Source organism: Petaurus breviceps, unplaced genomic scaffold (genome assembly GCF_028583685.1).
Source record: "Petaurus breviceps papuanus isolate PSGF00001 unplaced genomic scaffold, PetGlider_PUasm1.0 90760, whole genome shotgun sequence".
In the NCBI taxonomy this organism is placed as follows: domain Eukaryota; kingdom Metazoa; phylum Chordata; class Mammalia; order Diprotodontia; family Petauridae; genus Petaurus; species Petaurus breviceps.
The window spans coordinates 8,833,575-8,859,346 of record NW_027187338.1 but is presented as its reverse complement, the minus strand read 5'-3'; the positions used below and the strand labels follow the sequence as shown (position 1 = coordinate 8,859,346).

At 51.3% G+C, this 25,772-nt stretch overlaps 1 protein-coding gene across 7 annotated transcripts in view; it reads left to right on the top strand.

Annotated features, from left to right (window-relative positions):
* COL16A1 (collagen type XVI alpha 1 chain) overlaps nucleotides 1-25,772 on the top strand; it is an 85,546-nt gene that overhangs the window by 40,760 nt on the left and 19,014 nt on the right. For 6 of the 7 annotated variants that reach the window (XM_069068051.1, XM_069068049.1, XM_069068050.1 and 3 more), the window contains exons 38-57: nucleotides 600-668; nucleotides 3,306-3,359; nucleotides 3,444-3,470; nucleotides 4,176-4,241; nucleotides 4,438-4,485; nucleotides 4,604-4,657; nucleotides 9,906-9,959; nucleotides 10,273-10,311; nucleotides 12,252-12,368; nucleotides 12,458-12,499; nucleotides 12,627-12,710; nucleotides 13,474-13,518; nucleotides 14,424-14,468; nucleotides 17,318-17,371; nucleotides 19,666-19,719; nucleotides 20,945-20,998; nucleotides 22,381-22,425; nucleotides 22,574-22,627; nucleotides 23,594-23,629; nucleotides 23,913-23,975. In XM_069068051.1, coding sequence (XP_068924152.1) covers nucleotides 600-668; nucleotides 3,306-3,359; nucleotides 3,444-3,470; nucleotides 4,176-4,241; nucleotides 4,438-4,485; nucleotides 4,604-4,657; nucleotides 9,906-9,959; nucleotides 10,273-10,311; nucleotides 12,252-12,368; nucleotides 12,458-12,499; nucleotides 12,627-12,710; nucleotides 13,474-13,518; nucleotides 14,424-14,468; nucleotides 17,318-17,371; nucleotides 19,666-19,719; nucleotides 20,945-20,998; nucleotides 22,381-22,425; nucleotides 22,574-22,627; nucleotides 23,594-23,629; nucleotides 23,913-23,975 — 1,104 coding nt within the window. The remainder of the gene's footprint in view (nucleotides 1-599; nucleotides 669-3,305; nucleotides 3,360-3,443; nucleotides 3,471-4,175; nucleotides 4,242-4,437; nucleotides 4,486-4,603; nucleotides 4,658-9,905; nucleotides 9,960-10,272; nucleotides 10,312-12,251; nucleotides 12,369-12,457; nucleotides 12,500-12,626; nucleotides 12,711-13,473; nucleotides 13,519-14,423; nucleotides 14,469-17,317; nucleotides 17,372-19,665; nucleotides 19,720-20,944; nucleotides 20,999-22,380; nucleotides 22,426-22,573; nucleotides 22,628-23,593; nucleotides 23,630-23,912; nucleotides 23,976-25,772) is intronic. The other variant, XM_069068052.1, reaches the window with a different exon arrangement.

Here is a 25,772-nt window from a genome sequence, read left to right as displayed (position 1 = left end):
AAGAAAGAAAGAAAGAAAGAAAGAAAGAAAGAAGGGAGGGAGGGAAGAAAGAAAAGAAAGAAAGAAAGCTCATTCTGGGATGGCCACCCTTCAAAGGAAGTCATGACCCCATCTGGGTCCAAGTCGAAATCTCAGACTTAGGCTTGGGGGTCCCCGTCTGAGGAGGCACTGCTGGCATAGCCTGACCAATGGAGGGGCTACACCCATGGGCCAAGGCTAACACTCCCAGTTTGAATCCTGCCTCAGGCAGCTCATGGTTAGTTACCAGACCCTAAGCAAGTCTCTTTGTCCCTTCGAGTCTTCCTTTCTGCCCTTCTCACATGCTTCTTGTGGAGAAAGCTCTTGACTCCCCTTCTATGCAGTTTGGGCTCCCAGTTTCCCAGAATGCTGAGGGGCTCGTTTGCTCGGGTTCCAGCAGCCAAGGTGTGTCAGGGGAGGACCCGAACCCAGAGCTCCTAGGCCGCTGTTCTCTTTCCTGTGCTGTGCTGCCTTTGCTGTGTCCACAGAAGTTGTTATAAGGAGGCCTCAGAGGAGGCTGCAGGGCTGTCAATCTCATCCTTGAGACATGAACTTTACACTTTTTTCTTCTTTTCCTTTAGGGTTCTGCTGGGCTGAAAGGTGCTGTTGGACCCCCAGGACCTATGGGCCTTAGCGTCACCGGCCCCCCAGTAAGAGCACAGCCCTCATTCCCTGAGCAGGCGCTGGGCTGTCCTGCAGCTGGGGAAAGGTGGGATGAGACTGGGCTGGGAGGCCCCAAGGTGGGGGGCTGGGGCTGGGGGCAGGATGCTTGTGGGGCCAGCCAAGGCCTGTATGGTGGAGCTGGGCCAGGTGCCAGTGCCAGGCACACATGCAGCAACCCGATTGCCCCCCAGCCTCGCCTCAGTTCCCCTACCTCTCTGGCCCTCTTCCACACAGCCGTCAAAGTGATTTTCTCTAAGCACAAATATGACCCTAAACTCCAGAGGCTTCCTGTTGCTTCTGGGGTCAGATACCATTTAAAGCCCTTCACAGCCTGATTCCAACCACCCATATTGTGCTTTATTCCCCTTCACATACTCTAGAGTCCAGCCAGTCTGGGTACCAACTATGGAGTCAGAAAACATGGGTTCAGATACTGCCTTAGACTTTAACCTGAGTGACCTCGGGCAAGTCAGTGAGTCAGTCAACAGTCACTTAGTCATCAAGAATTTATTAAATGAGGGCGGCTAGGTGGTGCAGTGAATAGAACACCAACCCTGGAGTCAGGAGGACCTGAGTTCAAATTTGACCTCAGACACTTTAACACAAAAACTAGCCATGTGACCTTGGGCAAGTCACTTAACCTCAATTGCCCTACCTTCCCCCTTCCAAAAAGCAAAAAAATAATAATAATAATTTATTAAATGCTTACTATATCCCAGGCACTGTGCTAAGCTCTGGGGTTACAAAGAAAGGCAAAATCCCATCATGATGAGAGAGACACATCTGTAACTGGGTTCATACAATCTATATCCAGAGGAGACTGAAGGGGCTCTCAGAGAGGCCTGCATTGATGGCTGGAGGGCCTGGGCCAGGTGTCCTGCAAGAAAGCAGGACTGGAGCTGAGTCCTAAAGGAAGCCAGCCAGCATTTCAGGGATGGATGATGGTCAGGGCAAAGGTGCAGAGGTGGGAGATGAAGGCTGTGTTCAGGGAATAGCAAAACCACCAGTGTCTGGCTCATAGAGTTTGTGAAGAACAGTGAGGGGGTAAGAAGCCTGGAAAGGTAGGAAGGGACAGGTCATAGAGAGCTGCTGGACAGAGACACTGTTGAGCTGGTGCAAAATCACCTCAGCAGCTGAGTGGAGGATGGATTAGAGTGGGGATGTTTGTTGCAATAGTCCAAGTAGGACATGAGAAGGGCTTGAACACTCAGAGTGGTGTCTTTGTGAGCAGAGGAGACAGATAGGAGAGAGATTCTGAGGGTGGAACCGACAAGATTTGGCAATAGCTCACTTGACTTCCCTGGCCTCAGTTTCCTCATCTGTAAAAAAGAAAGGGGTTGGGCTAGATGGCGTGAGATCTCTTCCTGCCCTTGTGATATCATTGGTCCTCTTTATGAATGAAGGAGGCTTCTGTGATCCTACGACCCTCCCCCTGCTTCCTCTGTGCCTCTGCCCAGGCTGGACACCTTGACTTCCTGTCACCTCATAGAATCTCTAGTTTCCTTCAGTTCTCAGTTCAATTTCCATTTTCTCTGTGAGGCCTTTCCTGATTCCCCCCAGCTGCTGGCACCTCCTACTATTTCCTACTGTCACCTTGTCTTTTGTATATACTTGTTTGTGTGCATGTTAAGAATTGAAGCTCCTTGAAGGCAAGCACTGTTTAACTTTGGTCTGTGTGTCCCCAGAGGTTGGCACATAGTAGGTGTCCCCAGAGCTTGGCGTGTAGTAGGTGCTTTATAAATATTTGTAGGATGATAGATTCAGAGCTGGAAGAGACCTTGGAGGCCATGCAGTCTAACCCCTCATCTTGCAAAAGAGGAAAAATGAGACAGTTAAGTGACTTTTCCAGGGTCATATAACCAGTGTCTGAAGCTGGATTTGAACTCAAGTCTTCCTGACTCCAGGTCCAGCTCCCTATCCACTACATCAAACTGTGTTTGATTGAACCATGACATACTCAGCAGATATTAAGTTATTAATTAATAAAAGGGAGCCCGTGGTGAAAAGGTGAGTGTCCATAGGCTCTGCTGAAGCCCAAACTCATCCAGTACCTAGTTTCTCTGTTAGCCAGAGTGTTTAGGCATCTCTAAGGACAAAATAAGTCCCCTGTGGGGACATGCCCTTTGGGCAAGAGAAGAGATTAAAAATGGTACCTCTGAGGTACCCCATGGATTGTGCTGGTCAAATGTAAGAGAGCCCACAGCTAGGCCAGACCACTTTCCAGGCTGTCAGGAGATGTAGAATTAATTAATTAATAATAATTAAGATTGTAAGATATTAAGAGTGAAATGCCTTGGATCAAAAAGATAAAGATAAGAGATTGGAGGGGAGGCTTCCTGGAAGGACCTGAGGAGGAGATTGGACTGGCATGGCCCTGGCCCTGGGACCCTCGGCACAGGCCTCTCTCTACTTCTCTGAGCCTCTGTCTTCTCATCTGAGAGGGCAGGGAGACATCCCTCCCACCTCCGACATGTTCCCGTTCTGGGAATCCCTTGGGCTGCCCCCTCAAACTTCGGGTCTCCCCCCTTCCCCGATGGTGCCCACGCCTTCTCCTTCCCCTTTCCTCACATGAGGATGGAGGTGCCTGTACCAGCCTCACTCGCCTTCCTTTCCTTCTCCTCCAGGGACGAGATGGGCCTCGAGGGCAGCCAGGGCTTCCAGGAGCCAGCGGGATGCCGGTGAGTAACTCACCCAGGGTCTGAGCTGGGGTTTGGCTGCCTCCTCCACCTGGGCCTCTTACCATGCTCTGTTTGTTTCCCCAGGGGGAAAAGGGAGCCCATGGTGAAAAGGTGAGTGTCCATAGGCTCTGCTGAAGCTCATAGAGTTCCTGATCTTCTACTGGGGGACAAGTCTCTTCTCCACTCGGATCCTTAGTTTCCCCATCTGTAAAATGGGCATAATAATCCTTGTACCGCCTGCCTCACCTTGTAAACTTTTAGGGGTCTGATACATCCAAGCTATTATTGCCATTAACAATGGCAGTAATGAGAGTGATCATGGAGGGGACTTCCCCAAGATTTTCCTTTTCCCCTCTTCCCCTATGATGTTTGGTTGGATCCCTCTCCTGGGTTCCTTCCAGCACCAGGAGGTGGCCAGGACTGACCCAGCCAGTTTGATAACAGGTATGGGGATCCCTCACAGTAGACACAGCTTCATACTCATCCCTGCAACCCGGAGTGGGGACATCTCATGATACTGAAACAGAGTACCTGCCTGCTGTATTGGGATGAGTGGGGGCGGGGAGAGCTAAGTGGTCCAGGATCAGAGGGAGGGTTGATGCTGGGGAAATGGGGGTTGTACTGGAAAAGAAGGAAGGAGGCTGGTAGGGCCCAGCTAAATGGGGACGACAAAGGAGGGGGGTTTGGGACCAGCAGCTGTCAGGTCCAGAGGGTCACAGGACCAGAAACCATCTGGTCTGAAGCCTCCCTGAAGCTCCAGAGGATGCCCCCTCTTCCTTTTTCCCCTACTCCCTCTAACTTCTCTTCTCTTTTCAGGGTGATCCAGGGGAGTGCTCCTGCCCCCCCGGTTCCCGAGGAGAACCCATCTTCTCTGGCATGCCGGTAAGTGCTGCCCCCCTAGCCCGGGGGAGCAGCCCGGCTGCCCGCCTCACCCCTGCTGTGCCCGCTGTGCCAAGGGGTCAGTGGGGCTTTGCGCTCAAGCCAGTGGCCTCCATTCGCACCCCCCCCAACCTCCTGCTTGGTGTGTAGATGTTCCTATAACCTCTCCCCTTCTTTTGCAACCCCCTCCCCCAACCAGGGTGCTCCAGGACTTTGGATCGGCAGCTCTTGGCAGCCGGGCCCTCAGGTGTGTGCCGCTTCTCAGCCTCTTGTCCCGCCATGCCCTTAGCTTCCCGCCCCTGTTCGGCCCCTACCAAGACAGGGTGGGACCTTGCCCAGTGTCTGAGTCTCCTTCTTTCTTTTAGGGTCCCCCAGGAGTCCCTGGACCTCCAGGACCCCCTGGAATGCCTGGACGGCAGGTAAGGAGAGAAAATAAGGATGATGGGGCAGGGGTTACACAGGAAGGCTGGCCAACAAGACTCCTGGTTTCTGGGCCCCACTGCCTCCTTCTTGACCCTTGGCCAAACTCATCCAGGATCTAGTTTCTCTGTTAGCCTGAGTGTTTAGACATCTCTAAGGACAAGATAAGTCCCCTGGGGGACATGCCCTTTGGGCAAGAGAAGAGATTGAAAATGGTACCCTCTGAGGTACCCCATGGATTGTGCTGGTCAAATGTAAGAGAGCCCACAGCTAGGTCAGACCACTTTCCAGGCTGTCAGGAGATGTAGAAGAATCAGAACTCGGCTTGCAGTGGTATGTTAGAGTCCACAAAGTGTTTTCTTCTCAGCATCTCTGTGAGGAAGACCATACAAATGCTACTCATATACCCACTGTATAGATGAGGAAACAGGCTCAGAGTGTGCCCAAGATCAGACAGTCAGTGTGTTAAGGGTGGGCCTTATCCAAATGCAGCATTCCTTCTCCTCCACCACATGGCCTACTGACCCTCAGAGAAGCCCAGGCTTTCCTTAAAGGGCCAGGGGTCCTGTCCTGAGTGCCCACCCCTTCCCCAGTCACACCAAACAAGGCAGGCTGTGCAGAGAGCTCTAGGCTTGGCTTCAGGAGCCCAGCTCTTCCTCTTTCTGCAGTGGGGGAGGTACTTCTCTCTAGGCCTCAGTTTCCTTTATCTGAATTTAAAGAAATTGGCCTTGATCTCTAAGGGCTCTTCTGGCTCCGAATTCCATGACCCCATAATCCCTAGAGCTTCCATCCTCTGTAAATCTCACCAACAACCTGGTGTTCTGGCTCCTGGCCTCAGGCCCATTCAGTGACTCAGATTACTGAGGGTCTGCTCCTCACCTTCTGAATTGTTCAAGCCCCACATGCTCAATAGCAGCTGTGGAGACCCATCCCAGAGCTCCTGAAACCCTAGTCCAGACCTTGCTTTAGCTCTGCTCCTTCTGGGGCCCCAGGTAGGACCCCTCTTCCATCCAACAACCTGAGATGGCACTTTAACGGTTACCAAGTGCTATTTTCCCAGTAATCCTGTGAGATAGGTGGTGTATCTAGCATCATCCCCATTTTACATATGAGGAAACTGAGTCTCAGGAGTTTAATGACATATTCAGGGTCACATAGCTAGAAAATGTTGGACCTGTTCCCCCAAGGTTCCCTAATTCCATGCCCTCTTGGTACTATATAAATAAACCATGATGCTTGAGGCCCTTACCTCAAGACCATCTGAGGGGTCTAGTCGGGGAAATGAGAGACACACAGTCCCACACTTGAAATATGCAAGAATAATCATCAACCATATACAAGTTTATATGACAGTGGTGTCAAAGCTCATATCTCTGTAGTGTCTCAGAGTTTGCAGGGGAATCATGAGGTATGAGAGCCGCCATTTTACAGACAAGGAAACTGAGGACCGAGGAGGAAGAATGACTTAGCAATGGTCACACAGATAGCCAGTGGAAGAACCAGCCCAGGCCCCTGGACTGAGGAGATCTGAAAGGTGGCATGGCATGTGTGAGGGGGATGAGTAAGATGGCCCGTCTGACCAAACAGTATTGGACACAAAGGGGGGTGATGGGGAATGAGGCCAGAAATGTTCATGTTAGTGCCAGGTCATTAACGCCAACCAGAGGAGTCATTTGATCCTACAGGTAAATAGGTAAAAACTTCTCTAGGAAAAGAACTTTGAGGGCTATGTGGAGAATGGATTAGGGCAGGGAAAGACTTTTGAGTCAGGGAAACCATGAAAGAGGATGCTGAAATAATCTAGGTGAGAGGTGATGAGGACCTGGGCTAGAGGGATATTCATATGAGCGGAGGGAAGTGGAAGGTCAGTCAGTTAACGTTTATTGAGTACCTACTGTTTGCCAGGTACTGTACTATGCCCTGGGGATGCAAAGAAGGGCCAAAGGTGGTCCCTGCTCTCAGGGAGCCCAGTCTAATGAGGGAGACAACATGCAAACAACCTTGTACAAATATACAGACAAGCAAAAACAGGATGAACTGGAAATCATGAAGGGGGGAGGGCTGGGAAAGGCTTCTTGTGAGATTCCTTCTCAAAGAGGTCCATGACATTAAGGAGGTGATGCCATGGCATGCAAGTGAATTGGATTACAGTGAGGCAGGGCTGTGCAAGGTCACCAGCCTCACTTTCTCCTCTGGAGCCATCTGGGTCCAGTGGTCAGATACAGATCAGGACAACTGGAGATGGCCCAGGATTTTAGCTAGAACTTGACAGAAGCCAGGAAAGCCAAGAGGCAGAGAGAGAAGGGGGAGAAGTATTGCAGATATGGGGGGATAGCTAGAATCTGGAGATGAAGTGTCTGATTTGAAGAATGATCAGGAGGCTAGTGTCACTGGACTGCCAACTATGGCAGGGAGGGGGAGGGTAGAAAGGTGAGAGGGGATCATGAAGGGCTTTGGACGCCAAACAGAGTTTTCTATTTGATCCTGGAGGTAATAGGGAGCCACTGGAGTTTATTGAGTTGGTGAAGGGATGACATAGTCAGACCTGTGCTTCTCGATGATCACTTTGAAAGCTTAATGGAGGATGGACTGGAATAAGGAGGAACTTTTGGTGGGGAGACCAACCAGCAGGCTCTTGAAATAGTCCAGCTGTGAGGACAGAGATGAGAAATGTTGTGGGAGCGCACATGACAAGATCTAGCACCTGATTTTATGTGTGGTGGAGAGAGAGAGGTTGAGGGTGACATCAAGGCTGTGAGCCTGAGCAACTGGAAAAATGGCACCAGCCATTGACAGGGATAGGGACATGTGAGACGGGTGGGTTTGGAGAGGAAAGATAATGGGGCAGAGACTGAGACTGGACATTTAAAGTCAAGAGTTACCTAGCATAGATGTGATCACGAAACCCATGGGAGATGATGAGGTCCCCAAGAGGAAGCGAGTGCAGAGAGGAGAGGGCCTGGAGCCCAGAGGTATGCCTATTAGAAGGGACCATGATAGAAAGGATGATCCATCCAACGAGACTGAGAAGGCATGGACAGATAGGAGGAGAACAAGGTAGAGCAGCAGCATGAAGGAAAAAGGGCCTAGGAGGAAAAGCTGATCAGCAGTGTCACGGGGGATGGAGAAGTGAAGAAAGAGGACTGAGAAAAGGCTGTTGGCTTTGGCCATTGGTGACTTTGGAGGAAGCTGCTTCAGCTTAGTGATGTTATCTGAAGCCAGACTGCAGTGCTCAGGAGAGACAGAGCCAGGAAAGAATGTGGAGGCAGTGGGGGCGAGGGGGAGACAGCATTTTGAAGCATTTGACTAAAAAAGGGAGGAGAGAGGGTGAGAACTCAAAGGGATGGTTTGGTCTAGTAATTTTTTTTAAAGGATGGGGGAGATATGGCTGTACTTGTAGGCAGTAGAGAAGGAGCCAGCAGATGGGGAGATACTGAAAATAAAGGAGAAAGAAGATGATTGTGGGGATAATTGACTGGAAAAGATGATAGATTTGGGGTCAAGGGTGTAATAGGTATGGGATCGAGATTCAAGTTACCTAACTTCCCTGAGCCTCAGTTTTCTCAGCTGTTAATTGGGCATAATAATAGTACCTATCTCACAGAATTGTGAGAAGCAAATGTGCATAGAATGCTTTGTAAGCCTTGGAAAGCTATATAAATATGAACTATTATTATTGTCAGAGAGGTTGGAAAGGCCAGGATCTCCAAGGGAGAGAGGATAGAGAGATAAGATGAAAGGGTAAAGGACTGAAGCCTGGGGAATGTGGGTTAGAGGAAAGGTGGCCCTCCAAGGACTGGCCTAAGAGGTAGAAAGGAGAAAAGCAGGCCAGCACAGCCTCAGGAATCCAAGGGAAGAGTGTTGTTAAAAGGAAGTGCGGGATCAGACGATCAAGAATGTCAAACACTGTGAGAGGCCAAGGAAAATGAAGCCTGAATGCTCCCTTTGTATGTCACTGAATGTTCCAGCGCACAGAAGGCTGCCTGTCCATCCTTCTCCGGTCCTTGTTGGGCTTCCAGTCCCTGTAGCAAAGTAGGTGCAAGAGGCAGCATTGCCTAGTGGATGGTCCCAAGACCTGAGTGTGAATCCTGGTCCCTTTCTGTGTGACCTTTGGCAAGCCATTTCTCACCTCTCTAGACCTTAGTTTCCTCCTTTGTAAAAGGAAGGGGTTGAATCTCTGCCAAATCTAAATTTCTCTGACCAGAAAGGTGAGAGTGTGGCATGCAGCCCCTGAACTGGGGAGTCCAGGATCCCTGCCCTTCTGCCTCTCATGGCCTGAGTGATCATGGGTGAACTGTCTCAGCTCTTGGAGCCTCAGTTTCCTTATCTGTCAAATGAGAAGAATACTTGTACTTCTTCCCTCACAGGGTTGTGCTATCAAGAAAGCATTTATTTGAGTTAATTTTTTCCCTCTACTAGATTGTGAATTTCTCGAGGGCAAAGACTCTGTCTTTTCAAAACAAGCATATTTCCTCCAGGACCTCACGGTGTCTGCACATAATCAGCACTTAATAAATGTTTGTTGAATGAATGAATGGATGGATGAGTAAGTGAGCTGAGTGAATGAAGTGGTCTTGCCTGGAAAAACACCAAGCTCAGCTCTGCCAGTGTCTGTCTGGGCCGCCATGTGTCCACCTGCCAAGTGTTTGGAGGTTCTCAGGAGCTAGGCCTATGCCAAGAATGAATATGAGCGGTGGCAGCCCTTCCCATGGTCCCCAAGGTTGGCCTGGGCTGTGGTAAAGAAAATGGAAATTCCCCTGGGCTCTGCCTAGGAATAAAAATAATGAGGGGAAGGGAAAAGGAGACAGAGACATAGAGGAGACTGGGCAGGGAGGGAGGGGAGGAAAAGAGAAGAGGGAAAGAGGGAAGAAGGAAAGAAGGAAGAGAGGGAGGGAAGGAAGAAGGGAGAAAGGAAGGATGGAAAAAAGGAGGAAGGGAAGGAAGAAGGGAAAGGAGGGAAGGGAAAGAGAGGAAAGAAGGAGGGAGGGACCTGGAAGTAGGGTAACCAGGCACTGGAAGAGAAACGTGTATTATTTAAATTACATCTAATTCCCAGTTCTATTGCACTTTAAAGATGTACAAAGTATGTTCTTCATAAAAGACCTGCAAAGGAGGTAATTACCCCCATTTTACAGGCTCAGAGAGGGGAATTGACTTATCCAAGGTCACAGAACTAATAGTTGATACAAACAGGTCCTCTAACTTCAACTCTAGGGCTCAATGTCCCCCTTTTATCCTCCACTTTAGGGAATACCTGGACACAATGGTTTGCCAGGACTGCCTGGGCCAGCCGGAGACTTGGTAGGTATAAGACTAATGTTTCTGGCTCCCTGTGCATCTCTATCTCTCCTCCCACAGTAGATCTGGGCTGCATATCTGCTCTCTCTTGGAGTCATTGGCATGTTTCTTTTTCTTTCTCTGTCTCTCCATGTGGGGCTGTCTCTGATTTTTAATTCCCCCAGTCCCATCTGATCAAGTGCCCGGGAAGAAGGCGCAGAGAGCTGGGAACCACTTTTTGTTTCCAATTCTTCTCTCAGTCCCTCTCTCTGCTCCTCAGGCGCCCCCGCCCTCCCCAACCTGGCCCTGAGCCCCTGTGTCTGTGTCTCCCCTTCAGGGCCCCCTATCGGCAGAGGCTGAAAGACATATTCTGAAGGTAAGAGCTCCAATGGGGTGGGAGGAAGGGGTGGGGATGCGAGGGCAAGGGAGTTCCTGGGGTGCTCTCCACCTTCCCTGCAACCAGGCTGGCTGCATGCAGCTGTGGAGCCCTGGGGGAACTTGTGACCTAAGACTCCCCTAACAGAAACTCCGGGGGCTTTTGTGCAAGACACACCCCTCTGCCCGACATCATACACATGATGGCTTCATGGGCAGAACCACATTGAGGGGTTTCGTGCTTCAAGTACAAGCTGGACCAGATGACCCCTGAGGCCTCTAGCTCTGAGCACCTATAAACCAAAGATTCATTGAATAACTCTTAATGCAGCCCAAGGTCCAAGCTGAGGGGGTGGGATCAGATGAGCTCAAAGTCTCCTTCCAGCTCCTCCCTCTTCTGTGTTCTCTGTTCTAATAGCTTCTCATCTCTTCCAGTCTGTGTCCTTGTTCCTAAGGTCCCTTCCCGTTCTGAAATGCCCGGTTCTGGGTTCTCACATGAAGGAGGATGAGAGGTTTCCACATCATGCCATGGGCATATCAACTGAAGGCACTAGGGCTGTTTAGCTGGGAGAGAAGACTCAGGAGCTGTCATTTGGAAGAGGGGGTCTAGACTAGTTCTGCCTGGCCCCAGAGGACACAACCTGATTTCCAATGAATGGCAATTGAAAAGGTCTCCTTAGACTCCGTGTTGGGAACAACGTCCTCCTGAACAGTCGGGCAATCCCGAGTGGCCTGGGTGGCCCCAGGTGGCAGGGGCTGAAGGACCCCTTGGCTGGGAGGCTGAAAAGGAGAGGCTCCCTCCAGCTCTGAAATGGGGCAAGGGTCCTTCGTGGCTCCAGCCTTCTCCAGGCCGTGTCCTAGGAGCCCTTCCAGCTCCGTCAGCTTGTGATTTATGAGGCTTCATTAGGCTTTGGAGCTGCCATCACCCTGTTGGCTCATATTAACTTTATGGTCAATTCACCTCCCAGTGAATTTCTCTCCAGGCCTATCCTCGCCCCCCTCCCCTTCTTGTATTTATGCAATGAGGTGTTTTTTTAAAAAACTAAATGCAGAGTTTACATTCATCTTATTGACTTCTTAATGGAGGCTTCTGGGCAGGTTCAGATGAACAAGGGTAAATGAACGGATGCCTCTCTAGGGAAGAGAAGCCAGAGAGAAGTGATGTGGTCATTGTTAGAAGAGGCTGCAGATCAGCGGTCCTCAGGAGCCACCAAAGAATAGTGCTTAGGGTTCACAATGCAGGCTCAGGCCTGACACGTGGCGGAATGTTGCAGCAGTGGGCTTTATTCACCACCAGCAGCACTAATTGGGATGGTTGTTCTATGGCCGACTCTCTTGGAGAGAGCTGGAAGTGGAATGGGCGGTCCCCACAAGAGAGCCCCCAAAGAGCTCTGATGTCTCTAGGTCATTGCCTGGGGGTGGTAGGCAAAGGGCTTTCCTCCCAGATCCCACTGGGTTTATGGTGCAGGGCTGTGGAGGGAGCCTTTCAGATCCGACATCTCTACATCCATGGGAGTAAGGAAGTGACCAGTGTGGTACCTGGCCTCTGGCCCTAACCCCAGGTCTAGCCTTACTGACCACTTGCCTTCATGGCAAAGGAGTTGGGGTTCTGGGTGGATAAAGTTTCCTTTCCTCCCTACTCCCACATCTCCATCCCCACCCCCCTGAAATTCCTCAAGGCTGAGAGAAGCTAACATCCCTGCCTGAATCCATGCCATAGCAGAGCCTGGCCAGAGTGGATGTGGGTGTGCCTGTCATGCTTCTGTGTGTCTGACTTTCTGTCTGTCCTTGTGCATCTTTGGGGTAGGGGTGATGCCAGAAGAGCAGGGCCTGGAGGCTGTACCAGGCAGAGGACATCCTGGGTGCTGACTTGGGGGAAGGTGTCACCACGGTCTCAGTTGCTGATGGCCCCATTGCCTTCCTCTCTTCTCCCTGGCCTAGAACATCTGTGGGGACTGTGCACAGGCTCAGACAGGCCTCCCAACCCCAAGCCTATTGAAAGGAGAGAAGGGCGACCAGGGCACCCCCGGTGTTCCAGGCCTCGACAACTGCGCCCGGGTAAGAGACTGTGCACTGGACTGATATTCTGGCTAGAAAGCCATCTGCCCCCTCCTTCCCTAACTAATGCCTCAGATTTCCTTCCCCAGTGCTTCCTAGAGCGGGATCGTCCCCGAGCTGAGGAGGCCCCAGTGAGTAAACCCTCCTTTCCCCCTTCCCTGGGAAGCCCCCTGGCCACGGCTCCTCCACATCCTTCCTGGGTGCTCACTGGGTGACCATAGGGGCTCTCCAGTCTCTGTGTCTGTGTTCTCTCCCCAGGGAAATGGAGAGGGGGACCCAGGATGTGTTGGGAGCCCAGGCCAGCCTGGCCCTCCAGGACTGCCAGGACAGAGAGGAGAAGAGGTAAATACGACAATAGTGAAGAGAGTGCTATAGCCCATGATGGCCACTCTCGTTCCTGTAACATATGGAAGGTTACAAAGCCTATTCCTCATAATGACATGAATATTCAGGGCAAGCATTGTCATTCCTGTTTAAAGAAAAAGGAAATAAGGCTCCGAGAGGGTAGTGACCTGCCCCCGCCACACAGCTTGAAAGTGTTAGCACCAGGATTCAAACCCAGGACTTGTGAGTCCTCATTCTTCTGTCCACCTGGTGCTGCTGCTTTTCTTGACTTTGAGATCGTGCAGTATTAAAATTGGCAGGAGCTTCCAAGAGAATCCAGGCTCAGCTAACTCAGTTTTTTAGAAGAGGAAACAGAGACCCAGAGAAGTAACTTGTCCAGGGTCACACAACTAGCTACTCTCAGAGTCTGGATTTGAACCCAGGCTTTCTGTCAGCATTCTTCCCCCAGCACAGGTCAGGGATCAGAGCCTTCCCATCTGCTGGGACTCCTGACTTCAATGCTCCAAGGAACAAGGGAGGCAGGTCCTTTCTTTATTACCATCAAAGCCACTTAGAGTCAACTCTTCAATTAGAGGCAGGCAGATTAGCCCTGGCCAATCTTCCTTTCAAGTCCTTAATGGCATTAGATTCCACTGGGCTTAGCAAAATCTTGTATTGACTTCAGTACTATCTCTGTTTACTTTCCCTGGGAGAGCCAGATAATGTGGGAGCTCAGTCTTCAGACCCTGCCTTTTCATTTTTTTTTTGCCTTCTTTTGCAGGGTCCGCCTGGTATGAGAGGATCCCCCGGGCTCCCAGGGCCCATTGTAAGTGTCTCTCGTCATCTGCTTGGGGTGCCTGACCTCAGGTGCTAAGGGTGCTTCTGAGAATGGGGGAATGGACAGCCCAAATTTGTGTCCCACTGTCTTTGGCTTCCTTATAGTGTCCCCAGACACGTCCATCTTCCTGGGGTTGTGTGTCAGCTTTGCTTCCTGGGGTCCAGCTGGGCTGGGAGCTGGGCCCTCTTAGCGTTGGGGACTTCCAAAGAGTGCCAGTTCCTCCCGTCCCTCACAGTGTGAAAGCCATGCCAGCAGGAACGAATGAGAACACGGGCTCTTTGCCTGGCTGTCTTGGCGACAGGTGTCAGAGTGATCCAAAGTGTTCCCTTCCTCCCCTGGATCATAGGAGCTAGAGCTGGCTGGGCCTTGGAGAGCATCGAGTCCAATAGAGAAGGAACTGAGGCCTAGAGGGGTGAAACCCCTGACCAGAGTCACATCTGTAGTGAGCAGCAAAGCTGGTGTTCAAACCCAGGCCATCCACCTCCAAATCCAGGAGAAGAGGCCAGACAATGCAAGGAGGGCCGGCCCTTAGCTTGAATGAGAAGGCTGGTGGGAGGCCAGGTAGCTTTTAAGAAGACAGAAGGGGACAGACAGTTAATCTTGATGTCCACCATGGACAGGCCAAGGGGAGCAGGTTTCAGTAGCAAGGAGAGTAGCGTGGAGACGACTTTAGGAAGGACTTGCGGGCCATGGAGATTATCTCTCATCTTGGCTAAAGACAAGGGGACCCACGAAGTGACCTCCGGAGTTACTGCTTGGCCCCAGAATCTCAGGGTGTCTTGTTTTCCAGCTCTCCCAGAACGTGGCTCTCCCCAGCCTTGGACCTTGTCTCCCCTCATGCTCCCCAGGTTACTGTGCTCCGTGAGATATGACACACCTGTTTCTCCCCTTAGGGCCCCCCAGGTTTTCCTGGCGCTGTTGGTTCCCCCGGATTGCCTGTAAGAACCTAGAGCTGCACGCATTTCCCCCCACCTCACCCCAGGTCTCTGTGGTTCTTGTTGGTCTCCCCTCCTGCCATCCCCTCAGCTTTCCCCCCCCCCCAGCCCTCCACCCTGTGTTTCTTGTTCCACTCCAGGCACAGTAGCTAACGACAGTGGGTACCATCTCTGATCGGGAAGCTCTCTGGCCTTTCAGGGGTGTTCCCAGCTCTGTAGTTTCTTCTTGATGTGGGTTCCCTATCTCTTTTTCACACTTCTCTTCATCTCACCTCACCTCCTTCCCCCATCCATACCCCTGTATTCTCACCTTCTGACCCATCCATTGACCCACTCCATCAAAGTCGCCTTTCTCTACCCCTCTCCCTCCCTATTCCATCTTTTTTTCTTCCTCCTTTGGTCCAGATGTCTTTGTTCCAGGTAGTTCTTGGGGGGCTTCCAGGAGTCTAGCAGAGATGCCAAAGCTCTCAGGTTTCTTGTTGCAAGTTGGCACAGACTCAGTGCCATGCTGGGTGATTGGGCTGCCCAGTGACCCCCAGTGACACTGGCCTTTCCTGTGATCCTGAGTAGATACAATGGGTAGCCTCCCTATCTTCTCTGCACCTGGCACTCTCCCCCTTATTCCTCACCCCTTATCCTGGCTTGGATTTCTGGAAAATTGCCGGGACGTGCCCCCCCACCTGGCACACCTGCCAGGTGTCGTTAATTGCTCTGCCTCCGTCAGCCCCAGTGTGTTTGAGCCCCTCCCTGCCTGGCAGTCACAGACGCTAACCCAACTTGCGCTTGTCTGACTCCACGTGACTCCATGGAGTTACTCGGTGGCCGCCACCTCTTTCCTCTTCCTGAGCCTACCCCCCAGGGAGCTGGGATGGGGAGTCCAGGAGTGGGGCGCCTCCACCTTCTTGTGGTTCCATCTGCCCTTGTGTCTTCGTCCCTGGTGAGAAGTCCCCCTTGCTTCCACCTTGTGTCTTTCTGCTTGCTTGGGTGAAGGGCCCATCTATTTGTCCGCCCATCCATCCGTCCGTGTTGTGTCGTCGTCCTGTGTGGGCATCTTGGGACGCACGTGGGAGGGAGGGAGGGCACAGGGAAAGGGCAGAGTGGGAGAAGAAGCAGTGCTGGAGCTCTTTGCTTTCAGTGACCCAAGACCATGCCACTGTCAGAGCTGGGCCTGGGAAGAGACCCAGACTTTGGTTATCCACTTCCCCATCTGCTCCCCCTTGAAAAGTGTCAGGTGCTGCTCCCAAGGGAGCACTCCTCTCTCTCCCTTCCCTCTGCCCTGAAAATGGAGGTGCCCAGGGTATTGTGGGATGGGACTGGTAAGTACTGGGCATAGGGAGTGTGCTGCAGACGGTCACTCATCTGGGATCTGGGCGGGGGAGGTGTGCCACTTGTAGCCATTTAACTGGAGGAGGAGTGAGCTTCAGTCATCTGGAGGGATGGGGTGTAACCACTAATGGTCACTTCCTTAAGGGGAGCTCCTTGATGAGAACCAGCCCTCTGGAGGAGAATGCTTCTAACAGTCACTTCCTTGTGGGCAGGGTATCTTGCTCAAGTCATTTTTATTATATTGGCCCTGCCTACCCATGAACAATTAATGTTTCTCCAATTATTTAAACCTCTTAAGTCAGAACATGGAAGACAGTTGAGGGGGCTATACCATTATATTCCATTTCTCTGGGTGTATATTGTTGAGGTTCACCACTCCCAACTGACTATCACCCCTTGATTGAAAGTCAATCTGTTAGGGAGGAAAGTATTCCCCCTAATGATAACTTGGGATGTATCTGTTTTGGGGGAGGGGTCAGGTGTTGGGCAATGGGAAAGAGGTACCTGTTGAGTATACCTCTGGAGAAATCAAGGCTAATGCTTCAACTTAAGTAAGTCTTCAACCCCTCCTTCCTGCTCCTCACCTTTTGGCTTTTCCTTATCTCCTTCCTCCCATCCCCAAGGGCATTTAGGAAGAAGAGGGCAAACTTACATGGGCCCAACAACCTTAAGATTGAATTGTACAGGTTAAATGGGACTTTGGACTGCCTCTCCATGTGTTTCAATTGCTTCAGTTCCTCTGCTCCCACCACTGATAACAGTTTCTGTTTCTTTTCTTTCATTTTTCTTTTTTTGGAGAGGGGGAGGTAGGGCAACTGGGGTTAAGTGACTTGCCCAAGGTCACATGGCTAGTTTTGTGTTAAGTGTCTGAGGCTGGATTTGAACTCAGGTCCTCCTGACTCCAGGGCTGGTGCTCTATTCACTGTACCACCTAGTAAACCATAGTTTACAAACAACTCTGTGAGAAAGGAAGTGTGTGATTCTCCCCATTTTACTGCTGTAAAGACAGAGAACTGTAGAGTTGAAATGACTCGCCCAGAATCACACAGTCAACGGCAAAGCTTGGCCCTGGCCCCCTACCCTCCTTACTCTAAGCCCAGCTGAATTCTCCCACCTCTCCCATTATCACAGATCTCCCAGGGTCTGGACCTGAGCCACCCATATTGAGCACAGATAGAGCTGACAGCCTGTAGAGTATAATTGTAAGAGACAGATGTGTCAGAAACCAACAGATGTCTGGCCTTGCAGTCCCCAACAGCTTCCATTAGGTGGATGTAAAACTAGGTCACTCCTTCCTGACCAAAAAACACCATACAGGACCTAGCTCACCAGATTCTGCCCTGGGTATGGTAGTGGGAAGACAGGTTCCAATCTCAGAGGGGACCCACCAACAACCTGTAGGTGTGGGTGGATTAGGCCCATGCCAGCATGAGCCATGAGCAGAGGAATGGGGGACAGGAGGTGACATTGGGGGGGGAAGGGAGGAAGGGAGAGCCCCTCCCCAGTAGTTTCTGTTCTTTCCTAAGGGTCTCCAGGGAGAACGTGGTCTCACAGGGCTGACAGGAGACAAGGGGGAGCCGGTAAGTTAAGAGGGACATGGTGTCCTGCATGGGATTGGGAACACCAGGCAGGTGGCCAGAATGGAGAAGGGAATGTTTGGCCACGACAGTTCATCAGTGTGACTCAGTCGAATAGTGCTAGGTGGCATACGTATCAACATGAGGGGGCCCCAGAGCTGAGAGGGGAAACTTAACACATTGGATGCCATCAGCGGTGACCAAAAAGGGTCTGGCAGGCTGAAAGGACAGACCAGAGCAGAGAAGGCAGAATCAGTAGGAGTGAGTGTCCAGTCCTGTCCTTGGGGTCACAAAAGCAATTTCATAGACTCAGGCTGGAGAAACGTGGCTAGATCACAGTTTGTGAGGGAAGGATGGGGAAGTCTTAGTGAATGAATAAATGAGAAGTGTTAACTGCTTCCCACGTGCCAGGTACCGCACCAGGAGCAGGGGGGGCAAATACGAGTGAGCAGGGTCCTGCCTTCAAAGAGCTTACATTCTAAAGGAGAACTGAGCTGTGTTCAGAGAAGCCCAGCCAGGCCACCACATTCTTTCCTGACCCAATGGCAGGGTTGATTCAATTACTGTTCCCAAAGAAGGGGGAGAAGGAAGGGAAGGGGGAGGGAGGAGATGGCATATGAAGGGGTGAAGCCTGGTTACTGGCTAAAGGCAAGGGCCTATGTGAGTTTGTGCTTGCCCCCTGGCCTCCCTCCCCATGGCTGGCTCACTCCTTCTCCAGGGCATGGTCTCTGGAGGTCCAGTGCAGAGGGGCCACAGCAATGGCAGGCAGGCATGGAAAAGAGATATGGGGCAAAGGAGGCATGCAAAGTCAGTCTAAGACACTCCTGAAGTGGCGGCCCAAACAGCTAGTGCTGCTTCAGGCCTCATTAATAGACCGATAGTGTCCAGAGCCTTGGTCAGAGCACATCTGAAAGAGAGAATGTCTGGCTGGAAAGACATCCCTTTGGGACAGACACCGGCAAACCAAAGTCGGGGAGGCAGGGTGGCCTGGGAGCCTCAATTTAAACCAGGTATGTTTAGCCTGGAGAAGAAAGGAGGGAGGGGGCCATGATCACAGTTTTCAGATAGTTAAAGGGTTGCCATGTGGCAGAATTATCAGGCTTGTTTTGCTTGGCCCCAAAGGGCAGGACTAAAGCAACTGGTGAAAGTTGCAACATGGCAGATTTTAGCTTGATGCCAGGAAAGACTCCCAACAAGTTCCTTCAAAGTGGAACAGGCTGCTGCTTTCCCCTTTTGTCGGAGGCTGGATGACCCATTTGTCAGGAACGGAGAAGGCATTTCTTTCAGTTAGATGGCCTCTGGGGTCCCTCCACCTCAGATTCTGGGCCCTCAACTTCAAAGGATGCAGTTCATCTGGGAGCAGAATAGGAGGCCTACCATTATGGACCTGGGTGCAAAGGCCCCCAGTTCCAAGAAACAAAATCCCCACTGGAACCGAGCTGTCCTTCTTTTCTACTTCACACCAAGTGGGTGTACAAGGGCAGTGTGACAGACTGTCCTGTAGCCCATAAAGGCACACAAGGGACTCAGTTAAGTTATGAGGGTCAGCTTCTGCTCTGAAGAGTAGTGAGCTAGGATGAGAAACGGAAAGGAGGAACGGGAGCAGGGAGAGCCCTAAGGGACAGGGAGGTAGGGAGAAAGGATTGATGCAGCAAGGAAAAAAGGGGTCCAATGGAGGAGGGACCTAGGAATGGTGTGAGTGACTGCCTTCTAGAAGGCTTCTGACAGGAACAGTGGGGCTTGGCAGGAGCAGGGGTAAATGGGCAGTCCCAGGGTGGGGTGGCTCCCAGCCATTTCCCTCTGTCCTGGCTCCTTCAGGGGTTGCTTTCCACATTGCTTCTAGATTAGAAGGGCAGATTCCCTAGCCTCACAAGCTTCCTTCCTCATACCTTAGAGGCACTACTTTCCTGATGCCCTTGTCTTTTTCCTTTACCCTAGAATTCTCCTTCTACCCTCCTCCTCCACCCACCCAGTGCTGTCTCCAGCCTAGTTCCCAAGGATAGAGCCAATCTGGAACTTGCTACTGACTCCTGTTAATTAAGTCCTGCTGCCAGGCAGGCTGGTGGGGTGGGCATGGGAAGAGACAGGCAGAGTTGTGTGTCCAGGAGGACGAGGATGGAAGCAGAAGTACTGAGCCCGAGGTCTGGGGGCGGGGGAGCTGGGCCAATGGTTTTATGCTGTGGTGCCAACAGGCTTCAAAAGCCTTAGGTTTTGGCACTGCCTTTGGCAGCCAGGAATTCAGAGCTGAGCCTGGATTTGAGGAGAAGTTGCTGCATCATCTCTGCTTTCCTTTGCAGGGCCCACCAGGACAACCAGGCTATCCAGGTGCCATGGGACCTCCAGGGCTGCCTGTGAGTAAGAACTGGAGAGGGTAGTCACTTCAAAATCACATGGGCATGGGGTGCCTGGAAGACTGGCAGGGGAAAGTGAATGAGAATAGGCTCATGCTAGGCCAAGTGCCATGGACAGGATGGGCATCAGAGAAGCTTTGGAAGTCCCTGTCCTGAATTAACTGATTGCCTCAAATCCTCCCTTCTTCCTCCCTACCCTTGCCTTCAGCTAGTTTCCCTCCCGCCCTCTGCCTGCAACTGTCCCCCTGCAGCTTGAATTTTGTGGTTTTATTGATGCTGGGACAGCTATGATTTAGAGGGGTTTTCTATCTAGTTGTTAGGCCTCACTTCCATGATATCCCAGACAGCCCCTCTGAAAGTAGCTGATCCCACCTCAAGGGATTCTGGGCATTGTTTGAACCATCTCATCATCTCACTGCAGTGATCTGACTGGGTTGCCAGTCCGGGCAGGCATTCAACATATATACATATATGTTGAATATAGATATATATGTATATATATATATATATATATATATACACACACACTGTGTGTGTGTATGTTCATTCAGCAAACATACTTCTTCTATACAGTACAGGGATGCTTCTGTGTTGGGAGGATTGCAAAGTTTAGATAAGACACAATCCCTGCCCTCCTGGAGCTAATCAACAGTAATAAGGGTATTAGATGGAATGCATTCCTAATGTTCTTTGAGGCCCGAGGGGAAAGATCATTACTGACAGTTTGTAGAGCAGAGTGGCGGGCATTTGAATTGGGTTTTAAAAGGATGAGTAGCAATTCATTAGGGCGAGAATGACATTCCCAGTATTAGGAACAGCATGACAGGAAAGTTCAAGGCATGTTGAGGGAGATGCATTATGAAGGGCCTTGAATGCCAGGCAACAGGGATCCATGCTGGCCATGGGAATTGAGAGGAGGAGACAGAAACAAGAGATATCACAGAGATGGATTTGACAGTGACTTGGTAATTGATTGGACATGAGGGAGGAAGAAGAGGCAGAAGTCTCCCCCTGGCAGTGCCTGCAATTTCAGGACAGCTTTGTGAAGGGGAGCCGGTGCTAAGGGCTAAAGGAGTGGCCCCCCACTTCCCCACTCCCACCAGCAGCCTTCCTCAGTACCATCTGGTTCAGTACCACACTGCCTACCAGCTGCCTTCTCCACCCCTTCACTGACAGTTAGGATGGGCTATGGAACTAATTTTGACTTTTCCACCTATTTGCCAAGGGCATCAAGGGAGAGCGTGGCTACACTGGTCCTGCCGGAGAGAAGGGAGAGTCGGTGAGTTGCAGCCTTGGAAGGCGTTCGCTGATCCCCCCACCCACCCACACAATACACTGGAAGATCTGCCCATTTAAGAAGAGGAGACAGTGCTACCCCCTGCCCACTCCCTGTCACCCTCTCAGCCTCCCCAGCTATATCATAGAGGGATCAGCCTGGGGAAGGGGGGGCCGGGGGCTAGAACTGAGAGGGATCTGAGAGAGAAACAACAGGATAGAATAGGAAAAGCCTCCTGGCCTGAGGCTCTGGGCCCCTCAGTTTGTATTCTGATTCTGCCACTTACAACCTGTCCAGCTGCCTGCAAGTGTCTGATTCTCTCCTGTAAAGCCAGAGGGTTGGCCTTAGATATCTGTTGGATCCTGTGAGAAATCAGCTCCCTTACCCAGGGAAATGAAGCCATGCAGCTCGGGTCCTACAGGTTCCTACCCAGAGCCAGGATGGGAATCCAGGCCTTCTGCCTCCCTGGGCAGAGGTCTGGCGACTCTACCAAGAAAGCTCTTTAATGTAGAGGTGCCTCCCCCCCTTTCCTCTTCCTCTCTACTCCCCCCAGAAGCAGAGCTGGCTAGAAGGAAAGGCTGGTATGAAGAGACCCAGGCTGGGAGCTGCTGTTTCTGGCCCTCCATTGGCTTCCTGACTGTTTGCAGCCTTTGTGTCCCCGTCTGTAAAAGATATGTGGGGAGCCAGCCCTGATTTTGGAATCAGGAGCCTGTATAGCTCTGCTTTTTACTCTCTGTAGGCCTCTTTGGGCCTCAAGTTCCCTGTCTGTCAACAGGACCTTGGACCATTCCCGCTCCAACATTCAATGATGGATCCCACAATCCTCCCTCACAGGGAAGTCTTTCCCTCTGGGCTTCAAGCCTGTCTGTGCATCCTCTTCCTTGGCTGGATCGCACAGAATTCAGCCATGCCACTGCAATGCAGGAGATAATTTTGTTGTAATTTCTGGGTCTCATCTCTTTCTTGGCCTCCTTAAAGCTCTAAACCTAGGAGACTACACTGTTCCCCCAAGTCTCACAGTAGCAGACTAATCAGTTAGGGTTTATCCCACTCTCCTTTTCTGGTCCTACCTGGACAGCCTATGAATAGCTTCTCTGACCCTTGGCCCTGCTCTGCAATCCTGCTGGGTTTTTGAATTGCTCCCTTTGGGCAAACAAGGTCTCTGGTCATGTCTTCTCTCCTATTCAAGTAGAATCAGTATGAGTTCTCCTTCTACCTGAGAGGGTTATGGTCCCTGGTCACCATTAACCCTCAGTCAGGTCAGGCAAGGTCACTGTGTCCTCCCTGCCTCCCCCAATCCTTCAAGTTCAGCACAGTCACAATTCACTCGGTCCTGCAGAAAACACTTCCCTACTCCTGCTCATTGATTTTCTCTCTGTTTCTAGGGTCCACCAGGAGCTGAAGGTCTCCCAGGCCCCATGGGCCCTGCAGTGAGTGTGGGGGGAGGGGTCTCAGGGTGGCTGGTTGAGAGATGCTGACTTGTCAGCAGAGTCCTCTCAGGGTGGGGTACTGCTTGAGGAGCTGAGAGAAGAGGGGAAGGGCAAGGCACCATTTTTCTTTGTTTTCTGTGGATGACAGGGTCCCCGAGGAGAAAGAGGAGCTCAAGGTGGTGCTGGTGAGAAGGGAGACCAGGTGAGTGGGAAGAGAAGTAATGAGAGAGAGAGACAGAGAGACAGAGAGAGAGAGAGAGACAGAGAGAGAGAGACAGAGAGAGACAGAGAGACAGAGACAGAGAGAGACAGAGAGAGACAGAGAGACAGAGAGACAGAGACAGACAGAGACAGAGACAGAGAGAGAGAGTGGGAGAATGTGTGTGGTCAGGTCTGTGTTTATAGGAGGGGAAGGGGGAGAAGGGAAATCAATTAACATTTATTAAACAACTTTTATGTGCCAGGCCCTGTACAAAGTACTGGGATATAGACCAAAAAAGAGAAGGGCCCTGTCCTCAGGGAACTTATATTTTATCATGTGAAGGATGTGTGTGGGGGGGGCAGGGGGGGGTAACGCCAATAAAGCTGACATGCGTCTGATTATCTCTGATGGATCAAAGAGGAGATGGCACTGAGTTTGGTGCCCTTAAGTGATGGGAGCCCTGCTTCTTTTTTTCTGGGAGGGTGTCCCCTTGAGCCCCACTGGCTACCTTTGTCACCTACCCTGAGTTGGAAGCAGGATAGGAGTGGAGAAAGGGAGAGGACACTGGGGAAATAGTGATTGGGGCAGAGGGTTATCTGCTTCCAGAAGACAATGCTAGAGAAATACAAAGTGGATGACCATGTAGGATATGGCCATTGGGTCCCCAGATCTCACATTCTCCCCCCCTGCCAGTGCATCCCTGACGAGGACATTAGCCTCTATTGGAAGACCTTTGCTTATGGGATGCTCACTGCCCCCAGAAGCAAGTCATTCCACTTAGGAACTTCTCTAATTATCAGCATGTTTTCATTTACATTGAGCTGAAGCACTCCTGCCCTTCATTGCTTTGATCCTTTCCACTGGGGCCAAGCAAGACAAAGTGAATCATTTTCCACATGGCAGTCCTTCACGTAGATAAAGGTCCCTGCCCTTCCAGAGCTTACCAGGGCTTGTTTTGTCCTGCAGGGATTTCAGGGACAGCCAGGATTCCCAGGTCCACCGGTAAGTAAAGGATCTACCAGAATAGAATCGGGAAGAGCTGCACAATGTTGCAGAAGGGCATTTGCCTTGATGCAAAGATTGACCAGGAAGAGAGGAGGTGGCTTAAAGCAGAGACAAGGGAGGGGGTGGGGAAGACACAGGGGGAGGATGCTGGGGCTGTACTTAGTGGCTGGGGCAGAGGATGGAAGCTTAATATCAAAGAAGTGAGCAGCAGCGGTGAGAGGTACAGCTAAAGCCACATGGACAGACCATGCTCTGAAGTTGGTCCCCTCTGTTCTTCTAGGGGCCCCCAGGATTCCCAGGCAAAGCAGGACCAGCAGGACCGCCTGGCCCCCCAGCCGAGAAGGTGAGCAGGAGGAACTGGAGGAGGGGGTGAGTTATGAGCTAAGCCTCCCTTTGGAGCCACCAGGAGTCTGGATCATTTCCTCTTTCAGCCAGTCCAAGTTGCATAAACAGATACCAAGACACTTCCCCGTGGTATGCAAGGAAAGGCGAGGGAAGGAGGAGCGGGGAAGGGCCCTAGTGGATAGAAGAAACAGATGGATTCTGGGGTGGGTGGAGGAGAGATGATGGAGAGGAGGGGGTTAGGGTCTTTGCCTCTTTGTGGCTTCCCATTTGGGGAGGGGAAGGATAGACATTCTGAGTAAAGACTTCTCCTGCATAGGGAAGGGAATGGGATGGAAAAGTGAAGCCAGTCCCCTGGAGGTCCCTTTGGCTTCAGCCCTAGTCCCTCCCCTCAGCTGGCTGCTATGTCCCCTTCAGTTGACTTCTCACAGGGTCTGCCTTTCTTCCCTGAAAGAGAAAAATAGAGAGGGGAGGGAGGAAGAGGAAGGAGACTAGGAGGAGCCCTGCTTTTCCTCTAGGTCCCAAAGGGCAATGCTTGCTCATTAAGGGGAGGGAGGGGGCAGCAGTGATCTAAATGTCTAGAATTTCTGGTCTTTGGGGGGGTGGTGGCTCAATTCAACATTGATTAAACACCTCCTGTGTACAGAATCCTGTATAGGGTGCCAGGGGAGATAGGAAGTTTAGATAGGACTCTGCCCTGCCTGCATTTACAGTCTAGGAGGGAGGGCAGATACATCTATACCAACTCACATTTATATAGTGCTTCAGGGTTTACAAAGTGCTTCTGTGAGAGTGGTGGGTCATGAGAAGTATCATCCCTGTGTGATAGAGAAGGCAAACCGAGGCTTAGAAAGGTGAAGTGGTTTGCTCCAGGCCACAATGATAATGAGTGAGCCTGAGTCAGGATAAGAATATGATTCTTTCCCAACTCCAAGAGTCCTGCCAAAATACCACGCTGACTTCTGGCCTGCAGAATTTCATCAGTGCCTCCAGGAGGAGAAAAACACGAATTTAGGGTTAGATGAGGTCCAAGGCAGGAGGTTGCTACCAACTCCTGAGATCAGGAACAATTTGCTAGAGGAAGAGACATCTCAGGAGGGTTTTATGTGGTGGACAGAAAGGAGTCTAACAGGTGAGAGCAGGGAAATAGGGTATTCTAGGCATGAGGAACAGTGCAACCAAAACAAATAAGAAACCACCAAGCCACTCTGGGGGAGGAAGGCAGGCAAGTGTGGCTAGAGAGCAGAAGGTTTGGAAAGGGAACTGAGATGAAGCTAGAAGGTAGGGCCTTGAATGCCAGGCAAAGGAGCCTTTACTTGGGAGGGGGTAAGGAACTACCTAATGGTATTGAGCAAAAGATTGATCTGATCAGACCTGTGCATGAGGAAGACTCTTGGCAGTGACGGTATCCTGGATGGGGGGAGAATGGAGCTGGGAACACACATTAGGGAGTTAGTGCAGGCTGGAGCCCAAGCTGGCAGCAGCAAAGACCTGTATGAGGGTGGTCACAGGAATGCAGGGTCAGGGGCTCTGGTCTGGACCTGGTACTGTCACCCTACCACGGTGGTAAGGGGAGAAGGAAGATGACCCAGGGAAGCTCCTGAGTCAGGGCCTGAGCCAACCTGGGAAAGAGGCAAAGCTGGGCGGGTATTTGGGAGTGGGGAGAAAGAGAGAGAAAGACTGAGAGGGGAGAGAGGGAGGGAGAAACAGAGGGAAAGAAAGACATAAATTGGAGAGAGGGGGAGAGAGAGAGAGAGAGAGAGAGAGAGAGAGAGAGAGAGAGAGAGAGAGAGAGAGA